This window comes from Strigops habroptila, chromosome 11, assembly GCF_004027225.2.
Source record: "Strigops habroptila isolate Jane chromosome 11, bStrHab1.2.pri, whole genome shotgun sequence".
In the NCBI taxonomy this organism is placed as follows: Eukaryota; Metazoa; Chordata; class Aves; order Psittaciformes; family Psittacidae; genus Strigops; species Strigops habroptila.
This window is the reverse complement of record NC_046360.1, coordinates 10,805,378-10,822,106: the sequence shown is the minus strand read 5'-3', so window position 1 is coordinate 10,822,106 and position 16,729 is coordinate 10,805,378. Positions and strand designations below refer to the sequence as shown.

The 16,729-nt window shown below is 41.4% G+C and overlaps 1 protein-coding gene across 3 annotated transcripts in view; it reads left to right on the top strand.

Annotated features, from left to right (window-relative positions):
• The window catches only part of SLC5A1 (solute carrier family 5 member 1), a 29,135-nt gene extending 18,265 nt beyond the window's left edge, over window positions 1-10,870 (top strand). Inside the window, exons 8-15 of one of the 3 annotated variants that reach the window (XM_030501668.1) lie at window positions 425-645; window positions 1,328-1,463; window positions 2,239-2,346; window positions 3,396-3,546; window positions 4,142-4,310; window positions 6,296-6,511; window positions 6,795-6,897; window positions 7,670-10,870. In XM_030501668.1, coding sequence (XP_030357528.1) covers window positions 425-645; window positions 1,328-1,463; window positions 2,239-2,346; window positions 3,396-3,546; window positions 4,142-4,310; window positions 6,296-6,511; window positions 6,795-6,897; window positions 7,670-7,887 — 1,322 coding nt within the window. In that variant the 3' untranslated portion in view covers window positions 7,888-10,870. Of the gene's footprint in view, window positions 1-424; window positions 646-1,327; window positions 1,464-2,238; window positions 2,347-3,368; window positions 3,547-4,141; window positions 4,311-6,295; window positions 6,512-6,794; window positions 6,898-7,669 lie in introns of all 3 variants that reach the window. The other 2 variants (XM_030501666.1, XM_030501667.1) reach the window with 2 other exon arrangements.
• Window positions 10,871-16,729: the final 5,859 nt, after the last annotated feature.

Below are 16,729 nucleotides of genomic sequence, written 5' to 3'. Positions count from 1 at the left end.
CTTGGTTTTCCTCTAGCTAGGTCTTTCACTGAAATTAAATTATTCCACCACTGTCACAACAGAAAAAACTTCAAACTGACCTAACCTGGTAAGACCCTGCCTTAGGTTCTCCCTAGGTTAACAGTGTGTGGAAATAATGTATGGTCATTTCACTTCTTGGCAAAGCATGTATAAGAAATGTTGAGACAGTGGAGCCTAACCCAACATTTGCAAGTTACGCAGAAACCTAAAAAGAAAGGTCACTTGGGTACTTAGACTGTGAGTGCTTACAAACACTGTATGCTGTTTCCTGAAAAGGTTGCTGTGTGCTGGCTAGGGGTTCTGTACAGCCATGTTCAGGAGGTTTTTCTCCTCACTTTCTCTAGCTCTATTTGAGATTTCGGAATTAAATACTTGATCGCTACTTTCACTTTCTGTTTTTCAGCATTTGCTGAAGTAGGAGGTTATGATGCTTTCATGCAGAAGTACATGGAAGCAATTCCATCCAATATCTCCTATGGGAATACTACAATAGATTCAGAATGCTACACTCCTCGGAAGGATTCCTTTCACATCTTCCGAGATGCCGTCACTGGAGATCTGCCATGGCCAGGGGTCATCTTTGGTTTGAGCATCATTGCTATGTGGTACTGGTGCACAGATCAGGTAATGTGGAAGCCATCTGCCTTGGAAAAGCTGAACACAAAACTCTGCAGTCTAGTGTGACCCAGGGGTGCTCCTTCCCCACTGTAATTCACAGCTGGGTCACACAAATAGCAGTTATTTCAGAACTGGTCAGTGGCTTTTCAGCTTCTGGTTTCTAAACCCTTCCCACATGTGAGAAAATGGAATGGGTGTTCTTTCAATTCTTCTTATACAGTGTGCCCATCAGATACTGTGTATAATTCCTTTCTTATTTTTTGTGTGTGACCATATGTAAAAACACAGAGAGGCTGTAATGTGAACATTAGCTTAGGAAACCATGCACCAAATGATCCCCATTAGACTGGGTCTAGATATAATTCCCCATTCAGTAATACTAATTTGTTTGCTATTTGTGCGGCTTTCATCTTTGCATGCACAGTCTTGGGAGGATGTTCTTTATATGTCAGGTCTTTCAGTCTGGAGGCTCTTCCTCAATCTTCCTTCCTTTTCCCTACAACCTTTACTTATTTCAAATATACCCTTAGATTTTCATGTAGTTTTTATTTTTCCTAGTGACAGAAACAGTACATAGGCTCTTTCACTATCACAGAGGTTACGAAGCACCTTGTTCCTAGAACTTGGTGTGGTGTGTTCATGGAATGCTGCTCTTGGTTGAGTCATGTTTGCCATGTCTCACTGACAGGTTATTGTCCAAAGATGTCTCTCTGGCAAAAACATGTCCCATGTGAAGGCTGGCTGTATCATGTGTGGATACCTGAAACTCTTGCCCATGTTTATTATAGTGATGCCTGGAATGATCAGCCGAATTCTGTATACAGGTATGCACGTGTACATGGAAGTGCAAATCTCTTCTCACTGCCTGTCTTTCACTGCCAATCTCAATTGCCTATTCTCTGTCCCTTTCAAAAAACCTGTTAGATTGTCATCTTGTCATCCAAATTGTCCAGGCACATGTATGCACAAAGACTACACTCTAAGAAGCCACAGGTCTTCCTCTTTTTCCTGATCCCACGTTTCTGCTAATCCTACTGCTGTCTGTTTTAGGGGAGAGAAATTCCACTGTGTCTCTCCCCAGTTACCTGTTTGTTAGAGCCCACTCTGGCTGAATAGTGGAAAATGCTGTCCAGGACTGGTACTCTGCTGGCAGTCAGAGGAAGAGCATCACCAGCCACAGACAGCAACCCTTTGGGCCACAGACAGTCCTGAGTGCAGCATGGGGGAAATGCCCATCTCCCCTCTCTCTAACCATCAGTGTGTTTAACAGCAGGCAAAGGAGAGATGTTCAGCTTGGAGGGAGAGGTCTTTGCATTCCTTGGCTTGTTTTTCTACTTGTTCTCCTTGTGTTGTTCAGTTCTGGTCTGACAAATAAATGCTGATTTGTTGACCTGAAGCACTTTTCAGTATTCTTTTAGAGAGGAAAGGAAAGATAGAGCCTTAGAGTCGCCTTCCTTGTTGCCAGCAGACCAAGGATGATATCAAGCATGTCAATTCTGTGATTCAATGCAGAGATAAATTTTTGAAGCTCTACTAATTTGGGAGCAATCTGTTATTTATATGACCTTGTCTAACCCTGTCTCATTATTCTCTCCTCAGATGTGGTGGCTTGTGTTGTGCCCGAAATCTGTCAGGAGTCCTGTGGCACTGCAGTTGGCTGTACAAACATTGCTTATCCAAAGCTGGTAGTGGAGCTTATGCCAAGAGGTAGGATACTGCCTGTGTTTGTGAGTTTGTTTTAGGAAAGTTGAGGCTGACAGACTGTAAAATCAGGTGGTAGAGGAGCCCATGTCCCATATTTAGTTCCCAAATTCTTGCTAGAATTATGTACTATTATCAAAGGGGTAACCTCTATTAGTTGTAGCTGTAGGTGCAGAATAGCTACACGCAGATGACAGCTTCCAGCTGACAAATACTTGGTGATGAAATGGGAACTGAGTTCCCTTTCTGTGAAGGTAAAACGTAACCTCCTTGGCCAATGATTTATAGAAACTGTCTCTGCCAGCATTTCTAAGTTGGAGGCACACACCTGCAGTCCTTCCGCTAAACCCAGTGAGGTGGCAGGAGAAAATATTCCAGGTACCCATTGTCCCACAAGACACCTGTTCAATGAGAGAACAAGGCACCACAAGGTGCATGTAGAAGATAGATTTCTGCAGAAAACCAGAGAGCTGGTTCAGAAGCCTACAAAGACAGATTAGGATATTATACAAACCATGGTACTTCCTTGATATCTCTGCTGTTGTATTATAACTGTTGTACATAGGATTATTAAAATACTACAGTACTTCCTCACACTGTGTTCACTAGATCATGCCATCTGGAATAATGGCTTACTCTGATTTTCAAACAATAAAAGAAACTTCTTTTTGCCAAACAACTGGTTTACAAATGTACTGCAAGCGAGCACTTGCCTGCAAATAAGAGAAATTGTTTTTACAGATAGGTGACAGTCTGCTTAGTATTTTTTGTTTCTTTTTATTTCAACACTTAATCAGACAGCATTCACAAAAGTAGTACCTATGCTGTAAAAGGCCACGAGCTGCCCTGTCACTGCTGTAAACAGCTTTTCCAAAGCTCAGCAGACATTACTCTGCTTGCACTGTGAGACAATGTCAGGCAGACATCCGCACATGAATGTGCCAGACACACTCAGAGCTGGCTGGCTTGAAACCACCACACAAGCCTGTGGATAGTGCCACGTACTGAGACCCTTACAGAATGCTCAGCCCAGTTCACATGTCTTTGTGCTGCAGGTCTGCGGGGTCTGATGTTGTCAGTCATGTTGGCCTCCCTTATGAGCTCCCTGACTTCCATTTTCAACAGTGCTAGTACTCTGTTCACTATGGACATTTACACTAAGATTCGAGCACGACCGTCTGAGAAAGAGCTTATGTTAGCAGGAAGGTAAGTGCAGCCGAGCCTTCTCCAGCTGTACAAACAGCGAGCACCAGGTGCATCCCGGCCTGCAGCCTCCTAGGAATGCCCTGCGTGCCCGGGTGGAAACCTGCTCCCGCAGGCAGCGTAGCAGTGGCCTCCTGTGGCCAGACACGCTGTCCCACCACACCCTTTCCTGGCAGAAACCCCACCCTTGCTTCCAATTTAACTGACAGCGGTGCATGAAGTAGCTGGAGTAATTCTCAGCATTTCCTACTGCTGTTTAAAGGGAACTACTTTGAGCTATCTTCATAGGCTTTATGCTACACCATACTACAGCATCAATGAACTAGTTCCTCTAGTTGATCTATGTCTCTGGACATAACAAACAAAGGAAAAAAGTGATTTCTATGTTTTGATTGCACATTTAGCTGTGTGCTGACAGACAGCTGACAGACACTATCCAAGTTGGATTTCTTTTGTTTGTTCAGTGGACACTGGCCATTACAATTGATTTTGCTGGTTGAAATACAAAATGGACATTTAAATTACTAATTGCTGCTTTTTTCTTTCTGATAGATGCTTCTAAGCAGGTGACTAATTGAATATCTGGCTGTGTTTACAGGGCATTTATGGTACTTTTAATTGGCATCAGCATTGCCTGGGTTCCTGTGGTGCAGTCAGCTCAAAGTGGGCAGCTCTTTGATTATATTCAGTCAGTTACTAGCTACCTGGGACCTCCCATTGCTGCTGTCTTCCTGCTTGCCATCTTCTGCAAGCGGGTTAATGAGCCGGTAAGTACAAATCAGGAAACAAGAATGCTGCATGTTCATTTAGGCAGCGTGAGAACTGCCTGTTTTGGTTTAGTGTCTTCTGTTAGCAACTTCTTCCTGTTTATTTTAATGCTAATTATAGTCCAGGGATTCTGTTTCCACACCTCAGGGCCTGAGGTTTCAGAGATGAGTTTGAAAAAGTTCCTTGCTAATCTGATACAGAAACAGTCACCTAGAAATTCTTAGCTCTGAAACTTAGGTTACGTATCACTTTGCCAAGAAGTGTGTCAAATGGATAATTTATGGAGACATATTTGAAAGTAATCCCTTAGAGTATTGGTCACAAACTGCTTTACTACACATATCACCTTTCACCTTCCTCTGGACCACTATATATTTTGTCAATGCTCTTTTAAACAAACTTGCTGTTATTTCATGCATTGTTTCCCACTGCCTTTAGGACCTAGTCTGGGAATAATTGATTTTGATTCATAGAGCAGTGAACTGAGAAATATTGTACTTGAGCCTTTGTAAGTCATTCAGAAGGGCATGAGGTCTGTCACATGCTTTAATAGGACCATAGGCCAATCGAGGTAACTGAGGTCTCAGACATTCTGAAAACTCAATACTCAGGAATTCAGTTTCTTTCCTGTAATACTAGGAATAACAATGCTTTCCTATTGCTCAGTTTTGCTCTAAGGAGGTGAGTTCAATGACAAAGCCTTGAGAGAGCAAGTTTTTGAATAGGGCTCAAACTTTTCTCACTATTTCCTCTTGAGTCCAGTTCAGTGGTTGGTTGTGTGTATATCCAAGAAAAGCCTATTTTACGCAGAAAGGATGTTCCATTTCCTATCCCAATATGGCTAAACCTTACAAATGGATTAAATCTTTGTGTACTTCATGGAAAACTGTCATTGACTTTAGCTGGAATTTTATCTGAGTAAGAATTCAAGTATAATCCTTGGGGATTTGTATACCCTGCACAATTTAGATTTGGGTAAATATGGAGACAAGCATCAAAGCTTCTGAGAATTGGAGTCTTGCATAAGATAAACTCAAATATTGTAATTACTTATAAGATTTATCAACATTTCTTGCTCAGAATTACTCTTCTTTCTGCCAGAAATAGAAGTAACTATCTTGTCCTACTCCAAACCTTTTTGTATCTTTGACCACTGAATAATAAAACTGTTTTGTTCGTAAACCCAGCATCAAACCTAGAATATTTTTAATCAGGATTTATAAATTTGTGTTGCCATCATAAGTTTTTTGGCTTCACAAACTCTGAGAATGGTTGAGATTGGAAGGTACCTCTGTACTTGTGCTACCCCCCTACTCAAAGCAGGGCTAACAAGAGCAGGATGCTCAGGTCCTCTCCGGTTGGGTTTTGAATATCTCCAGGGATGGAGACTCTGCAGTGTTTCTAGGCAACCTGTTCCATGTTCAATCAATCATCCTTACAGTACAACAAAAAAAGCTCTTGCTTAAATAGAATTTCCCATATTTCAATTTGTGCCCAGACATACCTGTGTGTCTTTTATATGTGTGGCTGCAGTAATATATATCTAGCAGCAAAACATCCACCAAAAGTATCGAGAATTAACTTGTAACTAGTTGCTGCTAAGGTCATTAGAAGATAAACCAGACCCATATTTAAGAGGAATCACACATACACACTAGCTGGTTCCATCATGCTAGAACTGTCAGGGATTCAGCCCTCAAAGGTAAAATGATACGAGAACAACCTCTGGGATATGTATTCTGTGGCTGGAGCCTGTCCTGTAGGAGTGCATTGTGTGGAGACAGATGAACTTTGAGAAATGAGCTGGGTAAGGTGTCCTCCATGTAAATACGATCACTGAAAGTATCTGGGTTAAAGCCCATGTGCCAAAGCCAACTTCACACATAACTACCTCTGTGTCTCCTCCAGCAACTATTCAGAGCTTAGAGCTTATTTCCATGCCTGAAATTACTTATTTTGGTAACTTCTGTCACCTTGTCTGCAGGGTGCCTTCTGGGGCCTGGTAGTTGGGCTGTTAGTTGGACTCAGTAGAATGATTGCAGAGTTTGCCTATGGAACTGGCAGCTGTGTGACCCCTTCCAAATGCCCGTTCATCATCTGTGGGATTCACTACCTTTACTTTGCAATCATCCTTTTTGGGGTTTCCGCCATCGTCATCCTGGCAGTCTCCTTCATGACTAAACCCATCCCTGATGTACACGTGAGTATTACTGCAGTCCTGCTCTTCAAGAAATGGAATTCAATGAAACCGCTAGGTTTAAATGCTGGTGTTTGGCATATTACCTCCTGACATCTCAGCTACCCACATCACATTCTCCTTGTAAGAAAGCAAATGAACTAGTCTTCATTTATCTGTCACAAATCTTCAGTAACTCCTAATAATCTTAGACATTGACTTAAGAAACATTTGGAATGTCGCGGGCTTGCTCATGTGCTGGTTTGTCCCTGTGTAGAAATTCATAAACTCATTTGTTTCATGGCAGCTTTACCGCTTGTGCTGGTCTTTACGGAACAGCAAAGAAGAACGTATCGATCTTGATGCAGATGAGGAGGAGATCAAAGCTGATGAAAAAGATGAGGAATCAGGTAACTGCTGAATATTTAGAGATCCTATCAATATATTTGCATATCCCTATTTCATTCCTGAAGAAACATTAGCATGCTTGATATTAAAAGACATCTTCCCCCCTGCCCCAACAACAATACCGCAAACCCCACATATTTAAATGCCTAGTAAGCTGCCTTTTAGCAACCTATCAAGCCTAGTGTAAATCAGAAGTGAAGTGGACTTGAAGGGAGAAAATCTTGCTCTCTAGGTAGCTAGGTGGCAGTGCTGGAATGAAACAATGAGAATTCACTTGGAAGCAGTAGCCAGGATTGAAGGAGCAAAGATCTGGTGCAAGGCATCATGAAAGTGAACTGCCAGACATCCATCTGGGCAAAACCACCTGCTCTCTGAGCTGGTTTGTGGTTCTGCTCCCAAGTTCCTTTTCGTAACTATCCTCAAATTCATCTATATGCCTTTTAATTAAAAGTGTAGAAAGTATTGAAAAAAAATGAGTTCAAGCTTCGCAGCACAGTTTGCTTTTCCAGTACCAAACCAAGTCTCTACGCTGCAAAAGGTGCAAATGTCTTCTGCATAAGGCTCTCTTGCAACATGTGGAAAATCACTTTTTCCAGATGAGCTGTGAAAACACAGTGTTAACTTGATTCCTGTACTGCCTTGTACTAAAATGTTTCCATGTAACTATGACCATAAAGCAGAACTGCTGGATTAAATACAGGAATGTCCGCAGTCACAAGGATCTTCTAGTGCATGCAGTGGTCCATTTCATGACCAGTGTGTTACTCCTTCCAGTTCACGAGGAAAGGGAAGAACCGGGATGCTTTAAGAAAGTGTACAACTGGTTCTGTGGCTTAGATCAACAAGCACCCAAACTGAGCAAGGAGGAAGAGGAAGCGTTGAAGAAGAAACTCACTGACACAAGCGAAGTGCCACTTTGGAGAAATGTTGTGAATATCAATGGCATCATCCTATTGACTGTGGCTGTATTTTGCCATGCCTTCTTTGCATAAACCTCTGATCACAGTTCCAGATTGTACTGTATTTGTCAAGCAAAAAATGATGACTTGTAAATTTACAGAGTTAGATACACTTCGTATTTTCGTTGTTTGTAAAAGTCAGGGTGATTTACTTGCTGATTATGTGAGCATAATTTCAACAATCTGAAGCTGAAGGCCACTGAGAGAATTTCTGGTTAGACATTGAATCAATCCAGGGCTAATTGAGGTTCAGAATTTCTGTCCAATATTCTCTCTACTCGTGATACATTTCATATTTTAGGTGCAGAACAAAGCTGCATGAGCCATATTTCATATCAAGGTTTGTGAACTACCTTTTAGGGTTGATGGTACTAGTTTAATTTTCAACCCTTCTTCTTCTGATCATTCAAATGTCTTTTTCCTTTGGCTATGACGATAACAAAAAAGCCACAACTGAGGGACCATATTATGAATTCAAATTAAAACATTGCTTTTGTTCTCTGCAAGTATGGGATATTATAAGTAAAGGATTTATGTATATACTGATGCATTTGACACTACATCTCCTTTTCCATTATCACTTTTTTCCCCTTTTTCTCTCTTTTCATTGGGTTGTGTTTCTCACTAACCATCTGCATTTTGAAATTAGGGCAAACATGTCTTGATGATCCTAATAAGAATTCTGCTTATGATAGATTCTCTGTTTCAGGTTAACTTCAAAAGGTCCTCCTTTCTTTATATTTTAATATGTATCTATACTTGAATGTGAAGCTTTTTTATACAAAATACATATATATACACACATGCAATACATTATATATATGCACTATATATAGTATATATCTTAAATATGTATGTGTGTGTGTATATATATATTTATTTATTATTGATCAATTGCTGTCTTGGTACATCAAAGTTAATCTCCAGCCACGATTACTGGGACCGCTTTGTCTTGGGGTTGGTGTTAATGCCTCTTTCGATGGACTGTGCTCCAAACCAATCGATGCATATGGTTAAAAGCCCAAAGCATCAGAGTGCTGGATTTGCATTTTTCTTTCAAGCACATTTGAGGGCTTTGGGCTGCTTTTCTGCAAAGCTATAAATCTTTCTTGTGAAGATTTCATTGAAATAGAATTCATGCTTTACAACAGCATGAGTTAACAGTTCATGAAGGAGAATGGTCCCAGCTGCAGGATATCAGCTAAACCAGTCTGATTGTCTCCACTTGATAAGTTTGGTACCAGCTGGAGATAGAGGAGAAGACAGATTTACCACTTGAAAGCAAAAAGTCAATAGATCTTCTTATCATCTAATTCAGCTTCCTGGGGAATCAAGTGTCAAAAGAAGACATCGGTTGCAGTAGTCAAGCTGCACCACAATTCCTTGTTCCTCTTGCACCCATATTGTGGGATGCTGGGTTGTCCCAAAGCATTTCAGTGCGATTCTCCAGCAGGATGCACTGGGCTTGCCAGAAGTCCATCTAAAGGGGAAGCCAGTGTAGTGTCTCTGTATGTGCTATACACACTGCTGCTAACTCCTGCAGCTGTAATCACTCTCCCTTGATAATCTCCTGATAGTATCTTTTCTTTGTTTGGCTCTAACCCCAAATGCTCTGGATTTTAGTGGAATTGCTGCTCTTTTTAATCCCTGTGGTGTGCTGAAAGGTTTTGCATAGGCCAGATCAAATCAATACTATATAAATACCAGTGCAAACCTTTTTCTTACAGTTAATACAGTGATAGACTATTTTGAAGACCATGGAATTAATTATATTTAATGGACTATGAAGACTTGTATGTATTAAAGTATTTGTATATTTTGAAGTGTTTGATGTCCACAAAATGATGGGAATTTTATATAATATAATGGAAGACAGAGAAACTTGATTTGGTGTCTAGATTTTGGCTCTGGCTAATAGTAATGGATGACAAACAAACAAGAAATACCTCAATGAGGATTGCCCAGACCCCTCTTTGTCATGCTTTGTTACAAAAAGAAAAATATGGTGAAACTTTAAAGCCATTTGGATAAAGACAAACACCACACATGATTCTCTGGCAGGCTGAGCAGCCTTTAGATGGCCTCTTGGTTAATCAGGCACTCATTTTCCTCCCCAGGATTAAGGAGCTTGGAAAAGCTAACTCTCAGTTTCCCAGGGACATTTACTGTACATCCTCAGCAACCTGCTTTGGTTCTGGTCTGAAGACTGCATGTTGTAGAGGGCAGAGTTGGAATGTTTACAGACAGTCTGGCTGCTGCCTGGAGCATCCTCTGATGTAGAATTTCATAGAGAAACTGCTTGATATTGTGCTGATCAAACCTTTTCTGTTTAGACTGACAGTTAAACGCCACCTCAGGTTGGTACCTATGGAATTCAAAGGCAGTTTCATGATTTTAAGGAAGAAAGTGACTTTTCTTCAATTTTCATGATAATTGTCCATGTTACAGCTCTTGCTGTGGGACACTCTCAGGCAAAACCACAGCACACACTGTGCTGGGCATTCTCATGCTTTAAAAATGGGAACAGTGAGCACATGCTTGTTCCCCATGTTTGGCTGTAAATGTGGAATACTTCTGGTGAGTGGAGAGACTCCAGCTATAGCTCTGGCTAACAGCACAATGCACATGCATGGCACGTACAGCATAAATAATACAACTCTGTTTCAAGAGATCCTGAGAGAGCTTATCCTGTCAGGTAAGATCTAGGATTACAGCTTATTTTAGTGGACTTTAGTTAGATATACAGACTTATTTTAAATGAACTGCACAAAATAATTAAAAATTCACCTAGCAGCACTGTAAGCTAATTACAACATGGTGCATAAAGAACACACACTAAACAAATCAGATCTTCCTTTTAAGAATTACTACATAATTTTCAGGCTAACTCCTGAAAAAGAGTATCCACTCCCCACTTATGTTTTCATTTTTCTGTATCAGTCATAACAAATGTATCCAAGTATCTCACAAATGTTCATTATAAATGATCATGAGAACACTCTGTTCTTCCAACTCAGAAATCGGTTTTATTCCTTTTTTATTATTGAAAAAGCTCATGCACTGAAACACTGGGGGAGGGAAAGTCTGTGGATTAATTCAGGATACATCTGCAGAAACCATGGTTTGGTTTGAACCAAAATGTCTGTCTAGGGTGAATGAGGACATGGCACAAGGCTGAGTTCTTCATGTGCAAGTGATTGTTGTAATCAGAGCACCATCAGCAGCTGTGATCACCAATGGCTCAGGTCACTTAACTGGCAAAATTGGGAATGTTTATACGAAGTAAAAGGACACAAAAATGAGGAGCAAAGAGCAGTGATAAATATATGCACCACCAGCAGTGACTGGCATTTGGGAGAAAAGCTGTAGGGCCTTGGTTACTGTCTGTGAAGAGCACTTGAATTCATCGGTTTGAAGCACTGGGCTGGGAGAGCTAAAGCTGATGTTCGCGCTGTGCCGAGGAGGCTCTTCACGAGCCATGAGTTCACAGCAAAGCTGCTCTGAGGAACACTGCTGCTTTTTAAAATGTGTTCAATGATCGTATGTCCCAGCGGCAGGTCCCTGCCCTGCACCTGCACCTGCAGCGGTGCTATGGCGTACCGAGAACGGGAGGGGAGAGCCGAGCTTCCCTTTGCTTAACTCACAGTACAGTGTCACGGATGTAACAACAGAGGGCGATAAGCCACTGAGGAAACTGAGACATGCCAAAACCCACCAGTTCTTGCCTGGTGATTATTTTTTCATGGAGTGTGTATTGCAGGCCTGTGCTAGAGAACCTGAAGGACCTGGCTCACTCCAATATCCATTAGCGGTTCTGATGAAGGACAGTACACCCAGCATCAGTGCCTAAGGTTATCACCCTCATTATTAGTAAAAGAGGCTGCCTTTTTGCCCCTCCTGAAGAACACTTCAGCTTGCCATGTGCCATGGAGCTGTAAAACAGAATTGCCCCTCTCCTCACCTGTCAGCACTCAAGGGCAGAACAGCACCAGCACAGCTGTGCAGCAGCAGCAGCCCTGCTCTTCTGAAGGGACCTGGATGAACTTCAAGCTGAGGTAAGTGCAAGCTTTAACTTTACAAACTTAACTTATATTTAAAGTATATTAGAACAAATTATTACAATGGTTTTCATTCGTTCAAATTGCAAATTTTGTCTTGCTAAACATAGGTTCTGTGCTTGAACTTTTCAGCATATTAGTTCTGTGTGTAGCCACAGAAAAAACATTCAGCCCTTCTGGTTTAAATGGAAGCAGCCAAACTTGACTTTCCTAGACTCTTTATTTTGTCCTTAGACAAATCTCTCACTTCTATGCATTTTTAGTATGATTTTTATTTATTTATATACATATTTTAAATAAAATGTATGGTGGGAAGCAATAATACCCCCTGCTTTGGAACATGAAGAGATAGAATTAAAGCTGCCATTTTCCAGAGCAGGACAGAATGGTTTCCAACTCCTGGACTTCTGAAAGCAAATGGGGATTGGGAATGAGTCTGTAGTTGGAAGAACAAAGAGACATAATATTCCTAACCTTCTGGAAACTGTTAGGAAAAGCTAATATAAATGTCTGTGCATGCAAAATGAGCTCTGCCTGGGTGGGACACAGGCTTATACAAGAATTTTCCTGGTATCGCTGAGACGTGCAGCCTGTTTGAAAACTTGGTCTGTGCAGGGTGCAACTGAATTAGTTCCAGCATTGACCCGGGACCACATTAATTATATCTGGGCCCTAATCATTGTTGGCTTCAGGCTAAAAAGACCAACCATTTGTCATTGATGTTTAAAATCTACCTAGATGCTAATGTCATTGTAGTGTGGAGCACTGTGGAGCACGTAGTGCTAAAAGCAAAGACTTGCTGTACACACAACATTTCTGTTGAAACAATGAGTTTAATTACAGTGTGTGAGAGTGCCACGTCCTGACATGTTAATTGAAGTATTTAAATGTGTATGAAGCAATTCAAAAGGATCTTTAGCATTTTTGTGACCAAGTCTGTGGCAGCTTTATTATGGAGTACACTCTACTGAAAGCTAAGTCAGTCCAAGGGAAGCATTCCTCAGCTGTGTTTCTCTGATCTAGCTCATTGTTTTACTGGCACCTAGAATGCTAATTAATTGCCCAGCCTCTCGAATTAGGGACCATTGTCTCTCATCCCAAAGTGGGAAGTTAGCTATAGACACCTGTGGCATTCCCCACACCCATTGTTATGTTAGTACTTCCCTGGTCCTTAGTCTGTAGCTGCGTGTAGAATGAATGTTCCACACCGAGACGACTGCAAAGCCAGCAAACACCAAGCACAACTCGAGGGCTGAATCTGTGCTATGGGTCAGAAACACGGCTAACCTGAGAAGGGAGACAGCACCCGCAGAAAACTCAGTAGTACAGGTTGCCCATTTAGCATCATGTAACATCATTGGTGTCATCATCTTGCTGGTGAGGTTCACGGGGAACATGATCTGAACCGGTGCCTTTGGACTTGCTAGGACAGGTGACCCTTTTGTTTTATCAGAATGTGAGTACGAGAAGAATTTTAGGATGCATTTTTCATTTTGTGCACTGTCTAAAAGGCAAAACTGTACTTAGCAGTGAAGTAATAACTGTCAGATGTCAAAACACTGCCAGGGCCAAAGGATATCTTGGGTTAACTCCAACCTGTTCTATTAACCAGTGTTACTCCAACATCAGTACACCTTGTTCTCCTTTGTTTCGAGACTTGGTGTATCTCAGAAGAAAATCCTTAATCATAAAGAATTTTTTTAGGTATGGAAATTTTCTAAATGATTATTTGCTAAATTATAGAATCAGTCAGTTTACCAATTAATAAGAGTACTGGGAATTCCAAGCCTGAAAATCCAGACTTATGCTGTATATTTCTAAGCAGTTCTTTTTACCCTGTGATTTCTGTTCATGCCACTGGGTTGTTTTCTGTTTCTCTCCTAAACCCGTTTTGGGTCAACGTGGACATTTCTTTTTCATCATTGGTTTCTTTATTGGTGAAAACTTTTTCAAGGACATATTCTTGATTGCCTTGATTTCCCGACCACTATTTCAGAGCTGTAATCTCATCTCCCACCTTATAGTCACTGCTTTAACAGGGAAATTCAGAAATACACTGAAACATATCCCCCCAAATTACTGGGTATCTTAGTAACTGCTAACATTGGTGGATGGTCTTGATATCTACATGCTGGTTTGATGCCTTGTTACTAAATATATGGGTGGCCTATAGTAGAAATCCTCTAAAATATATTTCTTCCTTTTTTGTTATATCTTCTAATAAACCAGGGTATGTTATTTCCTGCCAAATAACATAAAAAGAAGGCAGGTCTATGTTTTCCCAGGGAAAACCAGCCTGCAATAGAACATTTAGTTAGGAGTTTTACCTGTTTGACTAATTTCAATTACATTTGAGATCTCAAAGGTCTTTATGAAGTGAAGGGACATTTCAGATGTCAAATTTTGGCTGAGAAACTCATTTTAGGAGTTGGCATATTACTGTGGAAGTAATTGTGTGTTACATTTTAATATATCCTGAAAAAGGATTCTGTAGAATAAAAATTTACCTCTTAATTCCGTTTCTATATAGTCAGGATCACAAAGGAGATAGTGTGATGTTCGTCTGCTCTACCAGGTAGATCCATGCCCGTGCTGTGTTGAGTTTTGCTGCCCTGTGCCTGTGCTGTTATTCTTGCAGTGGAACTCAGTCTGCAACACCAAATGTCTGGACACCAAGATAACACAGCTCTAGAAACCCCCCAAGTTACCAAATGGTGTTCTGCAATAAATAGCATTGTTTCTGCATTAGCTCACGTTCTCTGCAGCACCCTTTGCTTCACACAGGCTGTTTAACTCTGCCACCGTTGTCATGTTGTGCTGTGCCCCTGCAAGAGTTTATCCTCTGCAGTCCTGTCAATAAATTGTGAATTTGAATTATATCTGCAGCCTTTTTGTCAGTAAATATAGCTTTGTAAGTAAAAAAAATTAATAATGGTTCATGGCTGTTCTACATGCAAGACTTCGAATTCTGGTGTTTGTATAGGCAGTACACGGTCAATTATAGGCCAAAAGAATTACTGCTGTGATTGAAATAGCATGTTTTATGTTGTCAGATGTAATAGTGCCAAAGAATCGCTGAGACAAAGCAGGGGAAGGGGTACCACTAACACCGTTAGTTCAGCGTTCAGTTAAGGCTTTGTTCCAGTTTTGTACTGTGCATGCATGTAAGACAAGACCATTGATATCATATGGAGCATTGCGTGGAAACAGCTTATATTGTCTTAAAGCAAGGATCTACTGCTTAGAATGCAGCACCTAAGGGCCAAGGCAGCTACATTTCTGCTAGTCAGAGCAGTTCAGTCTGGATGGTCTTATTTCTACACCTGAACAAGCCAATTGTTTTGCAGAGTCATTGAAGTGTGATACCTGGATTACCAGGAAGTCTGTGACAGAAGGCTGGGGCTGAGGTGAAATGATTATTGTCACTGCATTTTCCTGCAGCAGTTTTGTAAGTGTAGACAATCCCACTGTTCTCTGCTGTTCCCTCGTCCTTCACTGAACATTCAGCACGTTATTATCATGCTCTCGTGAGACCTAACTTGGAGTACTGTGTACAGTTCTGGTGTACTCAACATAAAAAGGACATGGAGCTGTTGGAACAAGTCCAGAGGAGGGCCACGAGGATGATAAGAGGGCCGGAGCACCTCCCGTGAGAAGACAGGCTGAGAGAGTTGGGGCTGTTCAGCCTGGAGAAGAGAAGGCTGCGTGGAGACCTCAGAGCAGCCTTCCAGCATCTGAAGGGGGCCTATGAGGATGCTGGGGAGGGACTCTTCCTTAGGGACTGTAGTGGTAGGACAAGGGTTAACGGGTTCAAGCTTAAACAGGGGAAGTTTAGGTTAGATATAAGGAAGAAGTTCTTTACAGTGAGGGTGGTGAGGCACTGGAATGGGTTGCCCAAGGAAGTTGTGAATGCTCCATCCCTGGTGGTGTTCAAGGCCAGGTTGGATGGAGTCTTGGGTGACATGGTTTAGTGCGAGGTGTCCCTGCCCATGGCAGGGGGGTTGGAACTAGATGATCTTAAGGTCCTTTCCAACCCTAACTGTTCTATGATTCTATGATTCATCTGCCTGGCTCTCTGTTACTGAGTTGGGTGCATTCTGCCATCAGTATGTATTACATATGAGTGTCTCATGTATGTAAAGTGTGTTTAAAAGGCAGAGTTCCTCCAAGATCCTGCCTGGAGGGAATGAATCCAACTGACTCAGTACTTGTAAATCACCCTTTGGTTAGGTTATGGAAGGAAGCATTTCAACTTTAGTCACTCCTACAAGACAAGTTTACCCTTTATATAAGGGTAGTGCAGTTTGTGGTGTGACAGTGGGTTTCTGCAGTGGAAAAGCAGCCCTGACACACAACTCCTTTATACAGATGATGCAGCTTCATTGTAGCTACAACTGGTAATTTCTAGATATAAAAATACCACGTGAGAGCAAGGCATGAGCGAAAACAAATAGGACTTCCTGCAAAGCTGAGTCAGCCACATTATCACACCTCTCTTGATGGCTGGGAATGGCCAGGATTTGTCCTGCTGGCCTCCTTTATTTTTTTGCCCAGGCCTTTTGCTGATGCCTCCTCAATTACACACTTAAAACTACAGACAGAGAAATTTGCAGCATATCTGTAGTGACTTGCCCTGACTACACAGCGAGTAAAATGCTACTGAACTTCCCACCACTTCCAGTGCCCATCAGCTCTAAACACAGGAACTACCTCATTTCCTTCAGGCAATTTATGTCTTGTTGGATAGGCTGGCTTATACAAACAGCTTGAATTTTCTGTTATTCTCAATTCTATGATGTAAAAGGGTTTTTTAAAAA